Source organism: Pelodiscus sinensis, chromosome 7 (assembly GCF_052426305.1).
Source record: "Pelodiscus sinensis isolate ZL-2025 chromosome 7, ASM5242630v1, whole genome shotgun sequence".
Lineage (NCBI taxonomy): Eukaryota > Metazoa > Chordata > Testudines > Trionychidae > Pelodiscus > Pelodiscus sinensis.
In genome coordinates, this window is record NC_143058.1 from 8,063,648 (window position 1) to 8,088,842 (window position 25,195).

General features: G+C 44.3%; 1 protein-coding gene across 1 annotated transcript; it reads left to right on the forward strand.

Moving 5' to 3' along the window:
• The first annotated feature begins 2,457 nt into the window (after nt 1-2,457).
• TMEM177 (transmembrane protein 177) lies at nt 2,458-12,208 on the forward strand. The gene is made up of 2 exons (XM_006137721.5): nt 2,458-2,584; nt 9,928-12,208. Exon 2 carries the CDS (start codon nt 9,942-9,944, stop codon nt 10,875-10,877), a length of 936 nt encoding a protein of 311 aa, XP_006137783.2. The 5' UTR covers nt 2,458-2,584; nt 9,928-9,941; the 3' UTR covers nt 10,878-12,208.
• Nucleotides 12,209-25,195: the final 12,987 nt, after the last annotated feature.

A 25,195-nucleotide genomic window follows, 5' to 3' on the forward strand; every position in this document is an offset into this window, starting at 1 on the left:
TCTGTGCGCGGGGCGGGTCCCAAGCCCGGCCAAGCCAGAACACTCCCACTGCCGGGACCCAAGCGGCGGGTCCGTGTCTCACGCCGGAGGCGGAGCCCAGTGACGTCGCAGGGCCAGGGCAGCCACTGGCCACAGCCGGAGTCCAACAGGCCGAGCCCACAGCAGGCAGTCCCTCAAGTCGCGTGCAGAAGCCGGGCGGGAGCGGAGGGAGTCCCAACCTCTCCCCCCGCACGGCTTTTGCAGGCGACCACAGGCTCCCAGCGCCAATTACGGCCCTGCCTCCCAGTCGCTCCCCCGCCCTCGCCAGGCTTCCCTCCGGCGCCCAGCCGGAAATTCAGAAAATACCGGAGATTGCACATGTCCGGTATTTTCTGAATTTTTTTACCGGGCAGAGAGCACAAATATCGGACTGTCGGGTAAAAAACCAGACTCCTGGCAACCCTACCCCCAAGTCCTGATTGGCCGGGGGACGGGAGGAGTGTGTGAAGTTTCCTCTGCCCTCCGCCACCCCACCCACCCGCAAAAAGGGCATACGCACGCAGGATGGGGGCAGGGTGAAGGAAGTTTTGCGCTCTCCTCCCGCCCCCAGGCCAATCAGGGCCTGGGGAGCCGCTCGAAACTTCCTTCCCCCTGCCCCAGTCCTGCGAGGAGCATGCGGCACTTCAAAGTGCCACGTGTTCCTTGCAGGGCGGGAGGAGGCTTTGCATGTTCCCCTGCCCCCAAGCCCTGATTGGCCTGGGGGTGGGGAAGCATGTGAAGCCTCTTCCCACCCTACCAGGGGCATAGGTGCCTAGTGGGAAGGGGGGGCAAAGGGGCTCCCCCAACCCCCAGACCAATCATGGTCTGCAGGTTGGGAAGCCCAGAAGCATCCTGGCCCTGCCCCTACCAGGGCGGCCCTGGGCCACTTCAAAAATTATTGTCCACCCCTCCCTTAATCACATGGGTCAGAGTTCAGGGATCTGGCTCTTCGATTGTTGGATTGTCAGGACAGAGAACTTATCACTTTTTTTTTAAGCCAGACACCTCTCTGCAGCGTTTTTGTATTACCCATAGCAGCAAACCCAGGGCCAACTGCAGGTTGCAATATGAGAGATAGATGGGCCCCGCTTTTGATGGTAATGCAACATTAATTTCTGCTAATATTGTGGACACACATCCCTCATTGGCACATGCTACACTCATAACATTTTCTGGTTGTTTTGTGCTGTCAGTAGCCTATTCTTTATTTGTTGACATAGACTTAACCGCCTCCTAACAAACCAGTTCACTCTTCTTTTTGAGTTAGGAGAGATGGTTTCTTCTTCCCATAATGCATCAGTGTCAGATCCCTCCCCTCTCTGCATGCTTTAAATAACTGCTTGTTCTTTGCATCTGTACTGGATACACTTTGCACAGCTGCATACAGCATATGTGAACAGGCAACTTTTCCAGCTGGCACCAATGAACAATTCAACAGCTGCTTCTGGTTTTTCTTCCCCAGAGGTATGGTCGTATCAACAAACCATTACATGTTTTAACGGAAACCTTGCGATGCCAGTGTGTTTGGGGAAGTTTTGTGTGATGAATCATGCCTTTCTGTTAATCTTGGTGATATGCACAAAAAAAATCACAGGGTGAAATCCTTGTCCCATCAAAATCAATGGGAGTTTTGCCTTCAGAGCCAGGATTTCACTCAGGGAGCCTAAAATATTGCAAGTGAAATGCAGAACTTCTGACTGGCAAAAAAAAAAAAAAAAAAAAAAATTGGAATAGGACAGGATGAAAATGCTCTATATTTTTCACAAATAACGTTTTACAAAAAAAAACCCCACCCAAATATTGTGATTTGCATTTAATTATTTAGATGTCGTTTTTTAAAAAATCCAATAAAACCAAAAGACACAATTTTTGTTTTTTGGAAAACAGACACTTTCAGAATCACTCAGCCCTTTTCCTCTTCCTTCCTTCTACTGCCCTTGAGGAATCTTCTATAGTCAATATAAGCAGGCACGCTAACATCCCAGAGATGAACACACCTAAAGTTGGGTTTCTTTGATCTCCAGTCCTGGTTGCAAATTCTGTGCCACTTGCTTCTCTGGAAACAATATTAAAGCCTGCAGAAGTCTAACATGGGTTGCCAGACTTGCCACGGTAGCTGATTTTTCAAGTTGAGCTGTAAGTAATTAAAACACAAATGCACTAAAAGAGGTGGCACGTCCTCAGCGGGGTGTAACACTAAGAGAGTCCTGTCTGCCTGAAGGTGCAATCACACCTGGAGCTTAGGACTTGAGCTTCTACCGCATGGACTACAAGTCAGCCGGCTATTAGCTAAGAGTGCAGAGCAGACTCATTATTCTCTCTGTAAGTGGTCTCAGTGCCACTAGAAGGGACAGCGGGCGTGTGGGTTACACAAGCAGCATTCACTGGCTGCACTCAGCCTGTGTCGCTATGACAACCGGCCACTTCCCCTGGCTGCTTTGCAGCCCTTCTTAAGTTTCTTTTTCACTACAGCTCTCTGCTTTACGGCCAGCGCTTCCTCCCCTCCCCCAAGAGGCTCAGCTTCCCAAGTTCCTATTGCCCCAGCTGCTGCAGACTAGAGAGGCAGGTGAGACTCTGGAGGGGTTAATGCCTGCTTTGGGAATACCATGTGTAAAGCCAAGGGGGGGGACTTGAGTTTATTTTTTGCAGTGATTTGCTGTGTTTCCTTTGGCTGCAGTGAGCATGCAGCTGAGTTACCTGCCCATAAGGGAGAGAAGAGTTGAGCTCTGCACCCCCCAGCTGTTATAAGTCTTGTGAAATGCCTTGGCTTTGTTTTCTTTTCATGAAGCAATGATGAAAATCCGGCTACCTCTCCGTTTGAACCCGATCCTGCTTTCAGTGACCAACAAAATTCTCAGGGCCTTCAAGGAGTCTGAAACCTGATTCCCAGTGGTTCTGTCAATTACTTATGCTAGTATCGCTCCATTGAAATCAGTTACAGTGGTGCATAGGAATGGGAGGGAGTTTTACTCACATGAGTAGAAAAAGAGACGTTTAAGCACCTGGTTCCCAGCAGACTTTCACTGGGTGTTACCATGTGCACAGCAATGCCAGTTATGATATTTGGTGTTTTCGGTAAAGTTCAGGTTCCAGGGTGATGGGATTAGATCAGAGTTTCTGCTTTGATGTTTAATAAATCATTCCTACTCCTTGAAATGGCAGGAAAAAAATTGAAATCAGTAACCCCTTAGGGGAAAGGCAGGCAAAGGAAAAGACTTTTCTTAAAACTTCGTAACTTTTAAACCAGGTCTTGTAAAAACTAGGGATGTAGAAGCTTGATTAATCAGTTAACCAGTTAACAGACTAAGCCAGAGCCCGGGCAAGGACTGCTCCAGCCTTGCTGGAGTGCCCTCCTCTCACTGGGGCTGCCTGCCAGCTCCTAGCCCCTGAGCTGGAGTAATGGTGGCTTTTGGTCCCACCGTTGTCCAGATGTGACTCTGTAAAGCAGAGGAAAGAGGAGAATCGGGTGCATTTATTTTAAGTAAAGGAACCTCTCTTACGCTGGGCACTGCAAGGCCAACACTAATTTGGGAGTATAATTGGCAGTATAAAAATTATTAATGCTGGGGGAAATTGAAGGGCAAAAGTTTCCTAATATAGCTTTTGCCCTGCCTGCCCTCTATTAAGAAGTCATTTCAGCAGGGAGATAATACAACCAAAATAAAGGGCTGTGATCTTGCAGTTCTTTGCCACTAATCCTCATGGACTTTAATAAAATCTCCTTCTGTGAGTTAGGGACTGCAGACAGGATGAGGCCCAATGATAGAAACATAGCATCATACCTTTTGTTAGGGCCTAGTGTTGTAATTCTGTGTGTGACTTCAGTGCGGACTAATCAAATGAATAAGGAAATCCAGGGTTTGTGCCATAAGAACAACCCTTTGTGTGTTGTAGAAAGTTAAGGGTGGAATAGGTACATATAGGACCATGTTCTCAGCTGGTGCAGACCTCTTCTAAAGTAGAGATGTGAGTATATAACCGTGTAAATGGTTAAGTCCAGGCTTATTGGTTATCACTTCATGTTCACGGTTACACGCAGGCTCCTGCCCTGCTCCTAGGGAGCCAGCTGCCACCCTCCTACCTCCCTGGGAGCCAGCTTCCTGCACACAGATGCTCCCTGCCTCTGATACAGCGCTGTCTGGGCTGCACACACTGGCTCCCAGAGAGCTGGCTGCAGGTGTATGTAACTGTGTAATCATTGAGTTTTTCAGCAGTTAACGCATTTACACAATTACCCTCATTTTAACATCCTTAGTCTAAAGATTGGGTACAATTTGAAAAAACTATTGAGAACCAGTTCCTTGTTTTTATTACGGTAGGCTTTTATGGAAAAAACTGCATGGTTATTTCTTCCAAATTCCCCTCGTTCTTCTGCTTATTTCTCACACTGTGTATGTGGTACAGCAACTTGGTCCAAACCTGTGTTGAGCTCAGCCCGGACATAAGGGTCATCCCACATAGCTTCTGAGCTCTGTGCAGAAAGAACTCATTTGTAAGACCTAATGAACCCTTATCTGCTATGGAAGTTACTTTTTCAAATTGAGGATCATGACTTGAACAAGGAGAATAGGAGAAACTGTGAATGACAGTGTTGAAATGTGCATCATCTATGCAGACTTCTTCAAACTTTCAAATTTTGCACAAGGTATTATTTTGTTTTTGTTTTTTTCTTATATGATTTTGCTTTTTCCTTTTTTTTTTTTTTTCTTTTTCCCCTTTTAAACTTTTTCTGAAATCTTGGTTCCAGCTAAGCCAGCCCCACAACTGGAGAGTGGAGTTTTAAGAAAACTGTTTGTAGGCCTGTTGTTTTGTGCTGCTGTAATCTACTGATAGTGGCTATCCTGTACCTCCAAGCATATGAACCTTTTGACCACCTCTTAAGAGTCTGGCTCTTTGTCTGAAGCTGAAACAGGGTGTACTTTTAGTTTGGAAAGTCACTGGTTCAACTCCCCATCTGGCTGAAGATGGCATTTGTCACATTAGTTTTTCCTTCTGAAGCACTGGCTGCTTCACTTTTAAATGAGTGACATTTTCAGTCACACATTAGTCTTGTGAATATGCCAAAGGATCACTAATGCCAAAGAGGTTTTTTAGGTTTATCCTTAGCAGTTCCCGAAATGTACGACTCTGCTGATATCAAGCGGTTTTATTTCAGTGTGTTAGGGCCTAATCCAGCAAACTGTGCTCTTTAACCTGATCTTCAGGAATCAGCTGTCCTGGCTCGTGCTAAGTCCCTCCTGCTGCACTTTAGTCTGACAGGCTCTTAATCCATTTAAAAGGTAGAGTGGGGTTAGCTCCCAGGCAGGAGCTAACCCTGCTGTGGCTCCCCGCTTATTGAGTTATTGACTAGTTGATTAAACTAAATTTAACATCCCTAGTCCTGAGAGTTTTCATAATGAAATCTACTCATAGTGGCACTTTGTGCCACGTCTAGTGGTTAGAATCCCTTCCCAGGTGTTTGGACAAACGATTCCCCTTTCCTTTATCTTAGACCTTGTCTATGTTGACCTGGAAGGTAGAATCAAGATCTGTAACTCCAGCTACGTTAATTGTGTAGTTGGAGTCAACATACCTTAATTTGACCTTCGGTGCCATCTCCACAACAGGAGGTCGACAAGAGCATACGTTCATATTGACTTCCCTCCTCACGAATCAAGGAGTACCAACATTGATGAGGGTATCCTCAGTGTTCGATTTAGTGGGTCTCTACTAGACCCCTAAATTGAACTCTGGAAGATTGACCGCTGCAGCCTCAATTTTACCGGAAGTGAAGACCTGGCTTTTCTATCTTCTCTCTTACAGACAAAGAAAACTAATTCTTCCTTGGTTGTTAGATTTAATTGTTAGAAAGCATACATTTTTAAACAGTTCTGCATCTGATGAGTTTGAAAATGTTTTATTTTCAAATAAACTGTTTTTTGTGGGGGTTTTTGAAATTTTTTCAAGCTCTGCTTGGAAAAGCAAATGCATTGGTTTTCAGTTGTCGAAAACCGAATCATTTTCAGTATTTCACTCAAATTTTGAAACTGGAACTTTGCTTGAAAATATTTCTGCTTTGTCAGTAAGTCTTGATGAACTCTTAACCATCTTTTCTTTGATGGAAAGCAGTACAGTGAAACCTTTGTTATTTGACACTCTGTTAACCAGAAAATTTTGTTAATCAGCATTGCCACCAGCCACAATACTGTCACATCTTCAGGCACACAGGCTTGGCCTGGTTTACTATGATTGGCTTAACAAATTTTTATTTAAGAAGTACTAATCATCTTAAACTCAAAATAGAAATGTGAGACCAACTACGTCACATAGGATTGCCAGGTGTCCGGTATTGACCCGGACAGTCTGGTATTTTCACCTCCTGTCTGGTGGAAAAAATTCAGATAATACCGCACACCTAAAATGTCTGGTATTTTCTGTTTTTTTCCCTGCCAAGAGGCAAAAATACCAGGCACCTGGCAACCTTATGACACACTCAGCAACTGGGTCCAGCCCCCGGCCTGCCCCTCTCCCCCAATTTCCCCACCCCTGGGCTCCCTGCTTACCTGGGGGTGCTCGATCAAGAAAACAAGATGGCTGCCGGCAAAAAGCCTAAGGACCTGAAGCAAGGAGAAGCAATGCTCAACCTGTCCACTCTTCCACTTAAAGGGGTTATTTTATTTTAGCTTAATAACTCTTGGGGTCCTTTTTTGGGGGGGGAAGGGAGAGGTGTTCTGCATTTTTGGTTAAACCATGTGGCAACCCTAACCTCACACTACAAAACTACCAATATTAAAAACTTGAGTTTTATTATTATTGTCCGTTGGTTTTTCCTAGGTTGATGGGACCCTTAGATAACTGGAATTTTTAGATAACCGGAATGCCCTAATCCGCGAGCATGCTAGATAACACAGCTTTTACTGTATATAACATAGCGCATGTTACAACAATTAGTGCCAGTCACTATGCTTTTATGGAAAGTAGGCATTGTCAAACAAACTAGATCTTGTTCTTTGAGGAGATTACACATTTGGTTGATTAAAAACAACTGTGCATGTTATTGTATTTAGAATTTAATGAGGCATTTGACTTAGTGCTACACAGCATTCTGATTAATAAGAGGAGTTATTACTAAAAATTATTAAGAGCACAAATTAAATGAAAAAATGATTGCCAATGGGTAATCCTAATTGAATATATCTCTTATGCATCCAAATAAAATTAAGTTAAAAATTTGGGACCAAGGAATGCAGGTGATGCCTACAGAATTAGAGATTATATCCTGGAATGCAGCAACTCTGAAAAGGAGTTAAGGGTCATAATGGACAAGTGAGTCAATGTGAGCTTTCAGTGTGATGCTGTGGGGGGAAAGGGCTATTGCCATCTTTTCATGTATAAATGGGGGAGCTTTGAGTAAGAATAAGGAGGCAATTTTACCCCTGTATATGACACTAGCCTGGAATCGATCTCACCATGATGGCATGGTGGACAAAAGTGGACAGTTCTGGTGTCCACATTTTTGAAAGGTTGTTGAAAAGTTGGAGAAGGAGCAAAGAAGAACCACAAAAATTATTTGAGGGCTAGAGAAAATGTGTTGCAATGAGAGTCTTAAAGCGCTCAGATCTGCTCAGTTTGTCAAAAAGAAGACTGAGAAGTGACTTGATCACAGTGTTTAAGTTCCTTCATGGGGAGAAAATACCAGGTATTAAAGGGCTCTCTAATCTAGTGAAGAAAGGCTTAACAAGAACCAGAAGCTGAAACCAAACAAACTTAAATCAAAAATGAAGCATGCATTTTTTAAGTGGTGGTGTTTTTAATCACTAGAACAGACAACCAAGGGAACTGGTAGATTCTCCAATGCTTGATGTCTTCAGACCAAGACTGGATGCCTTTCTGGAAGATATGCTTAAGTCCAACACAATTTATTGCATTTGATACTGGGTAACTGGATGAAATTTAACAGCCCATGTTATGCAAGAAGATAAGACTATGATCACAATGATCTCTTCTGCCATTAATATATCAACTATAACAAAAAACAGGACTATGTAGCACTTTAAAGACTAACAAGATGGTTTATTAGGTGATGAGCTTTCGTGGGCCAGACCCACTTCCTCAGATCAAATAGTGGAAGAAAACTGTCACAACCATATATACCAAAGGATACAATTTAAAAAAATGAACACATATTAAAAGGACAAATCAAATTTCAGAACAGAAGGGGGGGGGGGTAAATGTCTGTGAGCTACTGATATTAGAGGTGATAATTGGGGAAGCTATCTTTGTAATGGGTAAGATAATTAGAGTCTTTATTCAAACTTAGGCGTAAAGCGTCGAATTTAAGCATGAATGACAGTTCAGAGGATTCTCTTTCAAGTGTAGTCTTAAAAGGCCTTTGAAGCAGGATGCAGGTAATCAAGTCTGGTTAAAATGGCAAGAAACTGTTTTTTCTTTGTGATCCTGTCTTATATCTGTTTTGTGGGCATTGATGCTTTGGCGAAGTGTCTGAGACGTTTGTCCAATGTACATAGCAGACGGACACTTTCGGCACATGATAGCATAAATTATATTTCTGGATGCACAGGAATATGTGTTCTTGATCTTATAACTCACTTGGTTAGGTCCAATAATGGTATCAGCAGAGTGAGTATGTGGACAAAGCTGGCAACGGGGTTTGTTGCAAGGGAAGGTACCAGGGTTGGTATTAGTGTGGTATGTCCTGTGGTTGTTGGTAAGAATCATCTTGAGGTTAGGTGGTGGTCTATAGGAGACTATGCTTCAAAGGCCTTTTAAGACTACACTTGAAAGAGAATCCTCTGAACTGTCATTCATGCTTAAATTTGACACTTTACACCTAAGTTTGAATAAAGACTCTAATTATCTTACCCATCACAAAGATAGCTTCCCCAATTATCACCTCTAATATCATTAGCTCACAGACATTTACCTCCCGCCCTCCCCATCCCCCTTCTGTTCTGAAATTTGATTTGTCCTTTTCATATGTGTTCATTTTTTTTGTAATTGTATCCTTTGGTATATATAGTTGTGACAATTTTCTTCCACTATTTGATCTGAGGAAGTGGGTCTGGCCCACGAAAGCTCATCACCTAATAAACCATCTTGTTAGTCTTTAAAGTGCTACATAGTCCTGTATTTTGTTTCAGCTACACCAGACTAACACGGCTACATTTCTATCACTATATCAACTATGATTGTGATGGGACAAAAGTTATCTGAGTCTCAGAAAACTGGTGTGGCAAGGAGCAGATACGGGATATTGAGTAAAATAGGGTACAGGTTGAACCTCTCTAGTCTGACACCCTTGGGTCCTGACTGCTGCTAATCCAGAGAATTTGCCCTATTAGGGGAGGTCAGTATTGTCTTGCAGTACTATTAACACTTCCACTGCTTACTGAGCTCTTATATTTAGGGGTAAATTATAACTAAATACCAGCACAGAACACTGAGAGCTGCAGGAAACTTGGTCACACCCATGATAAGTGGACATCTGGCTAACTAAAATCATACCGAACCATGGATGTTGATGGACCAGAATGTGCTGGATTAGAGAGATTCTACCTGTACTACCTTCAGCATCTGCTAGTTAGTAGTTGGCTGTTGTGATGTTACCATAATATTTCTGCATTACCCTTAATACAATAAACTGGATTAATGGAGGTAGAAGGGAATTAATTGCTTCTGGACCTGTTGGTTTGCATTCTGAAGCATGAGAGTTTGAGATTAAATCTTTGTATAACAAATGTATTCAGCATTTTCATTGTTATTGCCGTTTCACTGCTCTTGTTTTTGTATTTCTGTCTAAATACAGTGAAACGATTTCCCAGATGTTGTGCTCTGCTTGTTGAAAATAATCTGGAGAGGGGATCCATATGTGCATCTTTTAATTCCCTGTTTCTATGTTGTTGTGAACAGATTAGAAGTTGGCTATGGCTGTTCTGTTCCTGTGGAAGGCAGCTGCGTTTGTACAGAAGCACAGGACTGGCTTGTTGGCAGTTTCCTGCGCAGGACTGTTTGGGGCTAACCTTTCCTATCATGTCTGTCCTGAGCAGACGTTCAAACTGTGGTATCAGTGCTGGACTCGGGGGCAACCGGCTGAGCTCTCAGAGAAGCTACGCAGCCTCTTCAGTGACGTCCTCCAAGATGTTGGCGTGAAGTCTACGAATTGTTACCAACCCTTTGCAGCTTTTGGCTTCCATCCAGTGAGCGCTGGGATCCCATGGCTGCCTGCAGGCTCTCTGGTGGGCCTCCCTGCCAATTTCAATAGCACAGCTGAGGACAAACAAGGAATTGTCAACCGTGTCATCATGATAAATGGCAAAGAAGTGGATTGGGAGAGTAAAGAAGGGCTAACTTTGAAGGAAGCCCTGATATTTTCACCAGAGGCTCAGAAGTTTGCCATTGCCAGAGAGATTGTGTATTTGCAAAGCAATAGCCCTGTAGTTTATGCAGCTGTGCTGCCTGTTTGCCTGGCTGGCACATGTCTCTCTGGAGTGGCTATAAAGCAACTTCTGGGCTTGTATTCTGGCCCCATGGTGTTTCGAGGCATTTATAACATCACCCTGGCAGCCGTCGGCCTTATTGGCTACTTTCTTGCTTACGATGCCGTGAGCCAGGCACTTGACTACAGGTCGGACAGGCAGGTGGCCATAATTTCCAAAGATTACGCCAAAGGAGGGGTGGAATTCTACAACAAAGTCCTGTCCCGCAACAGGACTCTCCGTACTCTTTTGGGCAAACAAGGAGAGAAAATGTATGCCCCTAGTGGTAATCTTTTCCCTAGGTATGGGTTCCGATTAAAACACGCTCCATACACCTCCAGGAGAGACTTGATCATTAATATTTTAAGAGTGCCCCAAGCATAGGAAGTGAGTGATTAGATTTAAAATTTGTAAATTATGTATTCACTTGGAACGCCACTAAGATGCCTCCCTCCCCACGCCCTCGCAACTTCGTGCGTGCTCTATTTTTTATTTTGGCATATAGTCTTGAAGTAGTGTTTAATTTTTCATTCACTAGATGCGTCTCTTAAAAAATTAAAGACCTATTTCAAGCGTTCTCTGTCCTACATGCATCTTAAACCCCGAAGCCCACGGAGGGAGTGTTACTTCTCAGACACTGCTCTGGAAATGCTGGCTCTTTACTGGCCTATAGTTTTGAAATAATTTCTAAAGAATGGAAAGGTTGAAGTATGATGCAGAGAATGTTTGTGGAATTGATTTAAAGATGGGTAACCTCAAATATGTAATTGAACAGTTGTGTAACTGCATAAAGTTTTATGGGGTGCCAGATGGGAGCCAGTCTGTGAGGGGAAACCGGTTTAAAACCTGCTCCCTGTGCAGACCGGCTGCCTGCCGCCCTGCACTGCTGCCTCTGATACAGAGGCAGTAGCACGGGGTGGCAGCAGTCCCTGTCCACGGGACAGAGTCCAAGTTCCCTGCGGACAGAGGCAACAGCAGGGGCAGGAGGAGCAGCCTCTATCTGTGGGGAGCTCGGACCCCCCACAGACAGTGGCTCCTGCCGTAGAACACCTTCTGTCCATGGTGGACCCAGGCTCACTGCAGACAGAGACTGCTCCGTGGGATGCGGAGCTGCCTCTGTCCGCGGGGACCTCGGACCTTCCCGCAGACAGGGGCTGCTTCTGGACCAGCCTCTGGCCATGGCAGGCCCAGGCTTGTAGGGGTCGGGGGGGAGGCAACTGGCTTGAAAGCCAGCTCCCTGTGTGTATTGATTGGCTCCAGTCAATCCCTCACCTTCTGCGTTGCTGCCTCTCAATCAGAGGGCAGCAGCAATGGGGGGGCAGGAGGGGCAGGCAGATCTTGTGTTTGTGGGGAGCGGGCTTTTAAGCTAGCTCCTCCTGGACACCGGCTCCCATTCTCCCTTCCCTCCTCCTACCCCCCATTCCCTTGCTGCCACTGATACAGAGGCAGCAAGGGGAGGAGGGGGAATGCATATAGTCAACAAGATTAACCAATAAGCCCAGGCTTATTGGTTCATCATTAGTCATCTACACATTGACATCCCTAGTGAATATTATACCTGTTCTCCCTCCCTCAAATGATACATTCCAGAGGAATGGAGGGAGCTCTATTGTTTCCAAAGAGGCATTTAAAATAACTTAGGCCACACAGTGTAAGTTGCTCTTGTTCTGCTCATGAATTACATTTCTTTGCCGCTTATGCTGTAAGGCACCGTGGTTCCAAGTGGTCCAGTGTCTTATTCTCCTCAAGTCAGGGCTGTGGCGAAAAGTCAAGAGGGCCATTAACTGTTCCATTTTCAGCTCACTCAGAACTGGGGAGCTACCATCTTGCTGCCCGTTAGTGAATTAAGACCTGAAAAAACTTGCTCTCCCCATTCAGTTGCATGGGAGAAGCAAGGTGGTTTGACCAGGGTTTTTACTGTTTTGTTTTAAGTTGGACTCTTTATGGAAAGAACATATTTCATTGTGTAGCTTTGCACAGGAAGGGTCATGGGAGGGAGGCCAGTAAGAAGAGCGGAGGGAGCGTGGCTACTGCCAGTGAGGGGTGAATCTGAAAAAGTCTGGTGGAAAAGCAAGGCTGGGAAGAACTGTAAGTTTCTAGTGAGTGAGATTGGAGAGCTTGGGCAGGGAGCCTGGCATTTGAGCAAAGCTTAGGCTAAAGTTCGACTGATTTTGAGGCATACAGAGGTTTTAGGAAACAGTTTGATGGAAGCTTTAAAGACCACGTGTAGCCCTGGTGGATAGAGCCCTGGATCAGGACACTGGTCTATTCCTGGCTCTGTCATTAGCTGGCTGGGTGGCTTGGGCAAGTCTGTGTGCCTCAGTTTCTCCATCTGTAAAGTGAAGACAGTATTGACTTTCCTAAAGCACTTTGAGATCTGCTGATAAAAAGCTCTATCTAGAAGAGCTGGATTTTATAATTATTAAGGAAAAGCAAATAGAGCTAAAGGGAGGGTAAAAGCAAAGCGAAGTGTTTATGGGTAGGTGGGTGCTCTTCCAAAACCGGTTCATACTTGCCTAAAAACAGCAGCATTCCAAGACCTCCTTTAAACTTAGAAAACAAGTGGACCTGGTGTGCCATTGCCACACGTAGTCATTTTTCCCAGCGCAAAGTCAATATGAAATGCCACCATTCTGATGTGTCATTTACAGAGTGGGTGTAAAATGCTTACACCAAGCAAAGGTGTTTGTTCTTTCAAAGTTCTCTCTAACAGTAGCCACCACAGGCTACGGACCCAGCCAAAGGAATATTCCTACTTCTTCAGGAACTTCTATAGCTTGGAGATCGTGTGTATGCGATTATTTTTATGGAGAATTTTGATGACACCTCGCAGGAATTTTCTCTTAATATCTAGTGACGTAACAGAAATATTTGACTTGGGTAAAATGCACTGCACAACATGTGCCAGATGAAGAATTGTATTGGGTTTGGCACCATTTGCGCTGTTGCTTGCTCCTTACTGGTGACCACTGAATGTGTTCAGATATAAAGATATTTGTAGAAAGAGAATAGACACCAGGGATGTAAAGTCCCATTTATTTGGGTAACCATCTAAGCATATTGTTTAACCGGTTGGCCTATTAAAGTAGGGTTAGGTGGGGAGGCCAATGGAGCAGCTCCTATCTGTGGCACCCTTCCCACCCCCACCCCCCTCCTCGTGAGGCTGAAGCAGCTCTAGCCTGCGGCAGGTGGGGAGCTGCTCCAGCCCCCACCAGTTAACCTTAACTGTTAACTCATCTCACCCGTTAAGGTTAAACATTCACATATGTAATAGGCACCCTTTCTGAAAGGAAAGCATAGAACCCTCTGGCTCCTAGAACACAAGTTAACATGAATCTGTATTTCATTTTTCTATTAAGCATTCCAGAAGCTCATCAAATGAGGGACAGGGGGGAGATGAAGTAAGCTTTGGAAACCAGACATAGAATTTTCAGCAATATCCATATCTAGAAAGGACTGAAGCTTGGAACAACAAATGAGAGTAGAACAGGAAATGTTTAGTTAGACGCAATCAGGTTATTTTCTTTATTTTGAGGTTTGGTTAAATTCTGTGCCCTTCCCCCCTCCCAGGGACGGACACACGCACATACAATAACAGAATTGCTTCTCTGGGATTCAGTTTCACTGTGCCCTGGGACATTGAACAACCAAGTATGACTTACCAATTTGTTTTGTTAATAAATTTACTTCTTTTAAGACTATGATCTGTTTCCTAGAAAGCAAAAGATTCTGTGTGCATGTGCCTGAGACTTAAGGTCTGCTGTTAGGAGTTAGTTAGTTTCAAGCTCTCTTCTAAGGGAGAGTTAAAGAGGTTGGAGGTACCCCACCAGAAGAAATTCCCAAATGTGTATTCCTTGGTTCCAAAAGGGGGGGTTACATTTGGATGGTAGCAGCGTACCCCCAAAGTCAGGGAATCTGTGACCTTGGGTTTTTTTAAACAGAAGATCTTAGTGACAGGGTATTTTAAGGTCTCTTAGGGTACGTCTACACTACAGCGCTAGTTCGAACTAACTTAGTTCGAATTAGTTAATTCGAACTAAGCTAGTTCGAACTAACGCATCTAGAACTAAAAACTAGTTCGAACTAGCGTTTTGCTAGTTCGAACTAGTAAGTCCACATTGAGTGGACTCTGAACAGGGCTTAAGGATGGCCGGAAGCAGTGCCGGCAGGGCATAAAAGGAGGACTTAGAGCATGGAGATGCTGTCTCAGGCTAGCCGAGGGCTGCGCTTAAAGGGTCCCGACCCCCACCCCGGACACACAGTTCTAAGGGGTGCCCCGCTTGCAAAGAAGTTCTGGCTTGGAGTGCCCTGAGTGCCCACACTGGGCACATCACACCACTCGGCCATCAGCCCGGCTGCACTTGCCGCAGGCTGCCATCTGGGGAGAGGGAGTAATTGGGGGGCTGCAGGAGAGCTTCCACCCCCAGAAGCCCGCAGAGCCAGCCCAGTCCTCCCCATCGGGGGCTCGTACCCCATTCCTCCCTCACCTCCTTCCACTTACCCTTCCCTAGCCCCCCTTCTTATTGATGTACAAAATAAAGATAACGTTTCTTCCAACATTGACTCTGTCTTTATTGAAAAAAACTGGGGGAGACTGGGAAAAGGAGGTGGGAGAGGGGAAGAGAAAGGCTGGGAGAGGGGAGGGCAACTAACATGATCAGGGGTTGGGAACAGGTCCCAGATGAAGAAAGGCTACAGAGACTGGGACTGTTCAGCTTAGAAAAGAGGAGACGGAGAGGGGACAGGATAGAGGTCTCTAAAAGCAGGGGTTGGGTGGAGAGGGTGCATTCAGAAAAGTTCTTCCTGAGTTCCCATAAAGAAGGACTAGAGGACACCAAAGGAAAGGACTGGGTAGCAGGCTTGAAACTAGTAAGAGAAAGTTGTTGTTGTTGACAAAGCAAAGAGTTAACCTGTGGAACTCCTTGCTGCAGGAGGCTGTGAAGGCTAGAACTAGAACAGAGTTTAAAGGGAAGTGAGATAAAGTCATGGAGGTTGGGTCCATGGAGTCCTATTAGCCAGAGGGTAGGAGTGGTGTCCCTGCCCAAAGTTTGTGGAAGGCTGGAGAGGGATGGCACGAGACAAATGGCTTGGTCACTGTCTTCGGTCCATCCCCTCCAGGGTCCCTAGGGTCGGCCGCTGTCGGCAGACAGGCTACGGGGCTAGATGGACCTTTGGTCTGACCCAGGACGGCCATTGTAAGCTCAGGGCTCAGTGTCGGGGGTCTCAGTGGACCCCCTTGATTTTCATGCACACCTGGTCCTGGGTGGCCAGGCTGGCAGCTCTCCTGCCCTAGACGGCCACTTTCCTGTGCCTAGTGCGGAGATCGTGGACGAGGTCCACGATGTCCGCACTAGCCCAGGAAGGTGCCCGCCTCTTGCGGTCCAGGGCAAGCTCCCGGGAGCCGCCAGCCTGGTCCCGGCAAGAGGGGGTGGGCTGGGGGGCATCGGGTGGGTGGCTCTGTGCCGTGCCAGGTGCAGGGTCTGCTAGCTGGGTGCTGGCAGGCTTGCACCCGGCACGGGCACCGTAGCCAGCCCGTGCCCCTTTAAGGGGTCCGGGGCCAGGAGGGGGGCATAGAGTTTCCCTGGTGTTGGCCAGAGTGGCCACCAGGGAAACCTGGGGAGGGCTAGCCTCCCACTAGTTCGAACTAAAGGGCTACACAGCCCTTAGTTCGAACTAGCTAGTTCGAACTAGGCGTTAGTCCTCGTAAAATGAGGTTTACCTAGTTCGAACTAAGCGCTCCGCTAGTTCGATTCAAATTCGAACTAGCGGAGCGCTAGTGTAGCACCTATTAAAGTTAGTTCGAACTAATGTCCGTTAGTTCGAACTAACTTTGTAGTGTAGACATACCCTCACAGGCCCCCTCCTTCTGCAGCTGAAGTGCCAGACCAGGGAACAGCTTTGACAGTGACGAAGACAAGATCCCCACTCTTGAGTGTGGGAGTGGCCATATAAGTCCTGACCTTCCATAACAGTGGGAGCTGGGTGACAAAAATGGAAGTATCTTCAGAAACTGACACTTGAGGACTTCAGAAATTCAGAGTTTGTGGTTAGAATTATAATTAAATCTGCACTAAATCTGGAGTTAAAATGTTGAGGCTTATGAGGAATTGGGTTTAATAAATAAGCTTTTTTTTTTCTGGTAAATATTTACAATTCATGAGTAAAGAACTGAGTTTCTGGACTTTTGTATAATGTTAGTACAGAAAATAACCAGGAGTTTAACTTAAATGGAAGTTTGGGGAAGATGAAGATAGGAACTAATGACTGGTGTGGAAAAGGTAAAGTGTTATTTACTCCTCATAACACAGAAGTAGGGAGTCACCAAATGAAACTACAGGCAGCAGGTTTAAAACAAACACAGGAAGTGTTTTTTTCATACAACACACAACCTGTGAAACTCTCTTCCAGAGGATGTTGCAAAAAATAAGACCGGTTCAAAAGAGAATTAAATTACATTCATGGAGGATAGGTCCATCAATGGGTGAAAGGGATGGTGCCCCTAACCTCTGTTTGTCAGAAACTGAGAATGGGTGACTAGGAATTAATCGCTTGATTCATTCTGTTCTATTCATTCCCCTGGAGGTACCTGGCATTGGCCACTGTCAGAAGACAGGACACTGGGCTACATAGGCCTTTGGTCTGACCCAGCATGGGCATTTCTATATTCTTATAGCAAGTTTTAAAAAGGAACAAAGCTTCAGATATTGGAATCTACAAAATAATAAAAGCAGAGGCCATTCATAAAAATGCACAGTAATTTTCAGACCTGAATAAAATATCATTAAGGGTAAAATCTAAACAGTATTAAAAGAAATGGACAATAACATTACTAAACAATGTACAAAACGGATATCAGACAAGATCACAAAGAGAAAACAGTTTCTTGCCATTTTAACCAGAAAGGACACTCTCTCAATGACTTAGCCACCTGCATTCTACTACAAAGACCTTTTACATCTGCACTTGAAAGGGAATCCTCTGAACTGTCATTCATGTTAAAATTCGACACTCTCCAAAAAGGAATGAACAAACACTCGAACTATCTTACCCATTACCAAGATAGCTTCCCCAATTATCACCTCTAATACCATTAACTCACAAACATCCCACTCTCCCCACCTCTAATATCATCAATTCACAGACACTTACCTTCCTTCCTCCCCCCCCCCCCCCGCATCCCCCTCCTGTTCTGAAATGTGATTTGTCCTTTTCATATGTGTTCATTTTTTTTTAATTGTATCCTTTGGTATATATGGTTGTGACTATTTTCTTCCACTATTTGATCTGAGGAAGTGGGGCTGGCCCACGAAAGCTCATCACCTAATAAACCATCTTGTTAGTCTTTAAAGTGCTACATTGTCCTGCATTCTGCTTCTACTAAAAAATAGTTTTTAAAAAAATTTATCACCACTTCGTATATCAGATTAAGTGACTGCTGAACATTTTTAAATCTCTCCTTTTATACCATCTTGGATTAAGAGTAAGAGTGAGACATGATTGAAAACCAGTCAGTCTCACGGTTGGATAGCCTTTCTTCTGGAGAATTGAGTAAAATTAAGGTGAATCATTCTAGGGCAATGAGCATGATGGAGACGTGATGAAATTCAGGTTCTTTCCTAGTTAGCTATTCTGTGCAAGTACTAAATGAAATGAGATGACCATGTTTAGATAGAAAAATGATGTTCAGTGATAACTAGAGTTGAGTGAATAATTGATTTCTTTAAAAAATATAATTAATTTCCTGAATTTTTTTCTCTCTGTTTTTCTTACATGTGAAAAAAACATGGGTAGTTTTGTGTCATTTTGGGGTGGTTTTGCCCTTTTTTTAAATTTCGCCCATTTTCTAAATAAAATGTCATTTCAAAAGGAAAAGTCAAAGTATTGTTTTGAAATAGTCATAACAACCCATTATGATCCTTATTTTTAAAATTCAATTTTTTATGAGAACACTGTTCACCAAACTTGGCCTGAATTTGTGAATAATTTAGGTGCCCATAAGAGATGAATTTCTCTGTTAGTTTATTTTTTGCTGAGAAAAAAAATCACCTAACTCTGCTTACAGCAGCTAAGTGAAAAGAGTGTAGTAATATGAGAGCCTGAAACAAAAGCTCATGTAACAAAGGCCTGATTTGCGGCTCGAGGCCTAGCTAACAGTGGCCAAATAGGGTTGCCAGATGGTTTAACCAAAAATACCGAATTATCCCTCCCCCCCAAAAAAAAACACCAGGGAAAAAATTCTGTTGGGGGGGGGGAAGGAGAGGAGACCAAAGTTGTTGACCTAATATAAAATAAAATTAAAAAATAAAAAAAAAAACAGCGTGGGCCCTTTAAGAAATGTTTTTGAGGATTTTTGGCCCTAACGGGCTGCCGGCTGCCATCTTGTCTCTGCTTCGGGCCAGACAGCTCCCCTGCAGAACCAGGTAAGCACCCTAGATTTTTCGCCTCTTGACTGGGAAAAAAATCAGAAAATACCGAACATTTTAGGTGTCCGGTATTTTCTGAATTTTTTTTTACTGGACAGGAGGCGAAAATACCGGACTGTCTGGGTCAATATCGACACCTGGCAACCCTATGGCCAAAACTTTGCTAATACAAAGCAAAGCTAAGCTGGGAGCAAGAGGCAGGCTCCTGCTCACAGAACTTTGCATGAACAGAGCTGATAGTATAAAACTCTAAGGGTAATAGGCCCGGGTGTAGAACAGTAATTGGTACTAGGTATTGTCTGTAAAACAGTAATTAGTATGGGGCAGATGGTAGAAGGATGGTAACAACACCTCATTTAAAAGGACCTTGGTACCCACCCTCCCCACAGATAACAGGAAAGGGTCTGTAATGACAGCAAGATGGATAGATGTTCTGATGGAACCAGGAGGCGCAGGGTGGTAGCTAAGTAATGTCAGAGGTGGCAACCTGATATGCCAGGACTGATGTGTAACTTGTTTGTATCTTGACACCTGTATATACAGTTGTGTCTTGTAGGGGCTGTCTTTTCCTGCCTCGGAGGCAGCATCTCATTCCTGGCACTGATTGCATCCTATCCATTGTCAGGGGGGACATATGCGTAGTGGTTCAGTAGAGTCTACTTATAACTATTACTATACTTCATTTGACAATAAACCTGGCCAGGCGTCTTATTTGTGGTCTTGTGGCTGTCGCGTAGTCTGCTGTGTTGACTACTTGCACAAAGGCAACACAATGCATAAGAGGTGCACGCATACACTCAGCCGAATGGTTATCCTCACTGATGGCGCAGGAGACCCGCCAGGACACCACACCAGTGTATCCTCACTACCACGTAAAACTTCCCTGTTGTCTTCTCAGAAAAGGAAACTGAGCTCTGGAGATGGCAGCCATGAATACAAATCTCCTGTCCTGGTGCCATGTGATGAATGGTTAAAGTGTCATTACCAAAAGGAATATGTTTGTGATGAAGGAAATATTTTTGTAGTAAAGTATCATAGCCTGTATCACAATAGAATCTTCTTAATAGGAATACCCTCTTCCCCATTGAAAGGAATTCCAGCACCTGCTTCATAAGAATGACCACGTTAATAGTAATGCAGCTGTCTGAGTAGCACAGTCTATCATGTTACTGGAGCGGGAAGAGTCAGGACTGGGAACTGAGCCTGCTGCTTGCCCACAGCCTGTAGCAATAGCAGCTGTGAGATGCCCATCATAACGGACAGCATGTGTGGCTGGCATAGGAGCACATTTATTGTTGTGACTCGAACAGTACTTTCTGCCTGACTCACAGCAGTGGGTTGGATCTCTTCAATTAAAGGTGAAAACTCCGAGAAACTTCCGATTCAGACCAGCAGAATAGTAAGCCCAGTTAACTTCATTGAGGGCATACCCGTTAGATGGAACGGTCATCCCTATTAAGCAGTAGTCTCACAGCCCAAAACGTGGGGTACATCCAGCAATTGATCTATGCTCCGTTCCAGTGGGACTTCCGCGCAGACCACATGGGCGAGGCCTTGCCTTTTAAAGCTTTATGCTGCATGTAGTACACTCATGCTCAGATAAAATATAATAAAGCAGCCCAATGCACACAGCAAGCGCTTGCTGATTTACATTCATCCCAGGAGGAAACATGTATAGCTGGAAGAAACAAAGTACTAAGTAGATGCATGTTAACCTAGGAAGGAAAAAATAATTAGGATCCCAGTAGAGAAAGTACCAGGGGAGGGGGAAAATTGAGAGTCTAAATCTGACTGCTGGAGAAACTAGATTACTACAAACACACACACAAGCTGTAAAATTATTGTAAAGGAAACAGGCTGCAACTTGTTAGACAAATCCTAAAAGAAAGCTGAAAAGTGACTGGTACGTAATTCTTGATAGTTTTCATTACAAGTACGCATGTACATCCCACTGCTGTCCCACAACCTCCCTGTGTGCCAAAGTCTCTCTCTGCCCCGAACCTGTAATGCGGAATCACAATTAAAGCTAAGCAGAGACTAGGACTAGAGTTTCTAAGGAATTTTTTGAGGTTTTGATGAAAAATTGAAATCCAGAGTATTTTGATTCCCAATGCTGTTGCCACCGTGCTTCATGGGAACTGTAGTTCTGATGTTTCGTACACCTGTGATTGGGCATGCTTTCTAGTCGGATCACCTGCTTTGGAGTGTACCAGTCTCTTTTGGGAAGGGGAGGCGGTATATATGGCAATCGTATGTCTATGTTGAATCTGAGGTGATGTAGTCAAGCCAGAGAGCCTACCCCTTAGAGGACAATGGGAGCATGAGACACCAGAGCGACATTTCCCAATCAAAAGGGATGGCTCGAGGTGGGATTGCAGCAGGCACAATCTCTGCAGCGTACAATGTTAAATGGGAACAGAATTTAGCTCAGTATATTACAGGTTGAACCTCTCCAGTCTGGCACTCTCTGGTCTGGCAACATCCATGGTCCGGCATGACTTGTTAGCTGGATGTCCACTTATCATGGCTGTGGCCAAGTTTCCCACAGTCCCATAAAGTTTGTTTACAGCCACCAGTCCTGGCTCTCAGTGGTCTGTGTTATTTAGCTCTAATTTGCCCCTAAATGTCTTCTGAGAGTCCAGTAAGCAGTGGAAGTGTTGGTAATGTTGCTAGATACCATTGACCTCCCATGGTTCAGCAAATTCTCTGGTTCGGCAAAGGTGAGGTCCCAAGGGTGCCATACTAGGGAAGTTTAACCTGTACCTCTAATTTATTATCTGGAACCTGGCCTCCAAGCTGGTTGCACTGCCAGTTTCATCAAACTGTTTATGAGTTTATTTTACTTTTGCTTTTTGGGTATTTTAGAGGGGGCGAAGGAGGTTTCCCATTTGCTGAAAAGAAGCAAAAGCCCATTTTCTCTATTCCCAAAGCTTTAGGATGAACACATCACAGACTTCTTGTTCAAAGACATTTTATATTTGCTGATGGGAAAATATTCTTTCAAGAGACTGTTGCAGCCATGAGGATTTAAACATCAAGAAGAAAACGTTATGCAGAACCAAATGGAATAATCACTCATCCCTTTATTATTATTCATTGGAAACATTTAAGTTCCCATCCTTACACAACTGCATACAGTATCAGAATAGCGATAGGTTTTAAAAACTTGCATTTAATTTTTGGGATGTCTGTTTCACGGTTTGCTGGTCCACCTTTTGTACTCCCCGCACAGTTACAGTTAATGTATACTATTCTGGGTGATGTTTTTGGTCACGTCTCCACTTATCAGAGGATTGATGCTATGGTGATTGATCTTCCAGATTCGATTTAGCAGGTCTAGTAAAGACATTCTAAATCAAATGCTGAGGGCACTCCTGTAGGCTGAGAGTACTCCCATTGACTTCTGACTGTGGAGATGGCTCCAAGATTGGCTTAAGATATGTTGATTCTAGCTACATTATTTACATAGCTAGAGTTGCCCACTTAAGCTGACATTCCTCCCCCCTGGGCTACGTCTACACGGGCCCCTTCTTCGGAAGGGGCATGCTAATTTTGAAAGTGGGAATAGGGAAATCCGCGGGGGATTTAAATATCCCCCGCGGGATTTAAATAAACATGGCCACCGCTTTTTTTCCGGCTTTGGGAAAAGCCGGAAAAAAGCGTCTGGACTGGCCCGATCCTCCGGAATAAAGCCCTATTCCGGAGGATCTCTTATTCCTACTTCAAAGTAACTGCATAACTTCAAAGTAGGAATAAGAGATCCTCCGGAATAGGGCTTTATTCCGGAGGATCGGGCCAGTCTAGATGCTTTTTTCCGGCTTTTCCCAAAGCCGGAAAAAAAGCGGCGGCCATGTTTATTTAAATCCCGCGGGGGATATTTAAATCCCCCGCGGATTTCCCTATTCCCACTTTCAAAATTAGCATGCCCCTTCCAAAGAAGGGGCCCGTGTAGACGTAGCCCTGCAGTATACACCTGGCCTTTGTCATGAGGACAAATCCCCACTAGGAATTAGGCTGACCTTTCAAAACTGTCACCAGCCCAGTGCACTCATTTATTATTCCAGTACAAAGACTCACTGGCCAGCTCTCCTCCATAACCTGCAACCCAGACAAAGTTTCCCCTCCCTATTGTGACACACATATTGTTTTGTTGTCTTTTTTCCTTCAGCTAACTGCCTCACTTCCACCATTTCTGTACCAGTGCAGACTTCTGTGGGATTACTCATAATTTACACCCAATATGATAGCAATCAGAATAGGATCTTCTGAGTCTCTTTGCAAATTAACCCTCCTCTAACTCAGATTTGCCTGTCAAAAAATTAATAATTCATCCCTCCATCTCAGGCAATTGGACAGAAAGAATTTTGCAAATCGGGTTGCCATTCAACTCAACAGATAAGCACCGGGACCTTAATTTGTGATCGAAGACTCAAACCCATATTCCAGATGTGTGAATATATAGAGAGCAAATTAATGGACATAAGTATAAGATAAAGCCATATACATTATGCCAGTCTGAAGCTGTATTCATTTTTAAACACAAAATTAATTACTGTAAATTGAAATCCTGGTTCTGTGTCTTAATAAATAATGCCTTTTTAACCCCCTTATGTATTTCCTCGTTAGAGAACAGGCATGAACAAATACGTTTTTAAAACAGAACAGGAGAAGAGTTGTTTGGTAGACCGACTTTCCTTGTAGGATTGCTTCTTAAATTAAATGTGTTCCATCCCCTCTATGGCTGTATTATAAAAGCATGTTATATAATTCTCTATAGATATCAACAGACAGATGTATCTATGGGTTTTGGCAGCTCAATGTAATTTGAGCATAAAACTTGAAGTATGTTTTATAGTTTCTCATTAATAATATTTGAGAATTATGTTCATCGGAGGCAGCAAACATAAATTTTAATGTTTAGGCATGCTTTATACGGGGACCCTGCAGAGAGCCTCATCGGGTCCTATTCTGATTTCTGTTGCATTGGTGTAAATTCGCTATATGCCTAAAATGATTGGACGTTGTCACGGGAAAATAAAAGCCAGGGATCCCAGAAGCCTTTTTTTGTTTTATAATCTGTCAAGCAAATGTGGAAAATTCTATTCATTACTCTCTCCCTTGACATTCTGAATTGTAATGAGAACCATTGGTTGAAGAACTCAAATTGGAAATGAGACGTTTCGCCCCATAGTTAGCTAACTGTCGAGGCACCTTACCAAGGGAAGTGTTAATTGCAATGCTTTTTTTGTGATGGTACCCACTTTTTTGAGGAGCACTCACTGCTTTCCCCCGGCACAGTCCCCAGCTGGCCCTGGGAGCACTTGATCCACACAGAACACACGGTAATTAAAGGGGGCCACGTTTCATCTTGGTGGGTAGTTTGGGTTTTTTTTCTCGACAATTTTTTGTTCAGCAACCCAGTACCGGCACTTTTTTTTTTTTTAACAAAAAAAAGTACTGGTTAAGTGTTACATCACACAGAGATTTTAAATCAAGACCAGTTGTCTTTCTCAAAGATATGCGCTAGTTCTCTAGTGTTTGATTGCCGTTGATATCAATACTCTTCACTTCAGGGCTACTCAACACACAGCCTCTCTGTTTGCGGCCCACAGTGTGGTTTGTGTTTACGTGAGGCTCAAGAAATGTCCTACGAGTGGGAGGCAAAGCAAAAAAGTAGTCAATGTAGTCATCTTCTGTTGATATGCTTTTTGGTAGTTATATTCCTGGACTGTCATTGCTCAATAAAAGTGCTGTCATATGGGTGGAAATCAGGTAAATATTGCATTTTATTAATATCAGCAGAGCTGACTTAAATGGTGCCTGGGTATTGTGTAGTCTTGCCTTAATCTTTATATTCATGCAGTCAGTGTGAAAGAAGCTATTTGCATATTTTGCACATATATGCAACCACGCTTGAGTTGTGGCCCTTGGCATGTGATATGAGTAGCATTGTGGCCCCCAGGGCTTCCAAAGGGGAGTAGCCCTGACTTACATCAGAGGGAAGAACAATTCTTGCCAAACCAGGAATTCCTGTGTTTCTTAAACTGTGTGAGGCTGTTGGAGGTGTGCTGCAGAGAACAACAGACCCCACTCATGCCGGTGTGTGTGTGTGTGTGTGTGTGTGTGTGTGTGTGGAGATGTCCCCTGCCTCTGTGTAGACTTTGTGGAAGGAGGGTGTCCTGCTTTGTCCCACCCCAGAGTCAGGTAGCTGGGGCCACATGCCCAGGGGTGGTGGTATGGCACAAACTTGCACATGCATAGGTTGCTGCATGATCCGTG

Coding starts and splice junctions, on each gene's coding strand:
- TMEM177 (XM_006137721.5), top strand. CDS start 9,942: ATGGCTGTTCTGTTCCTGTGGAAGGCAGCTGCGTTTGTACAGAAGCAC.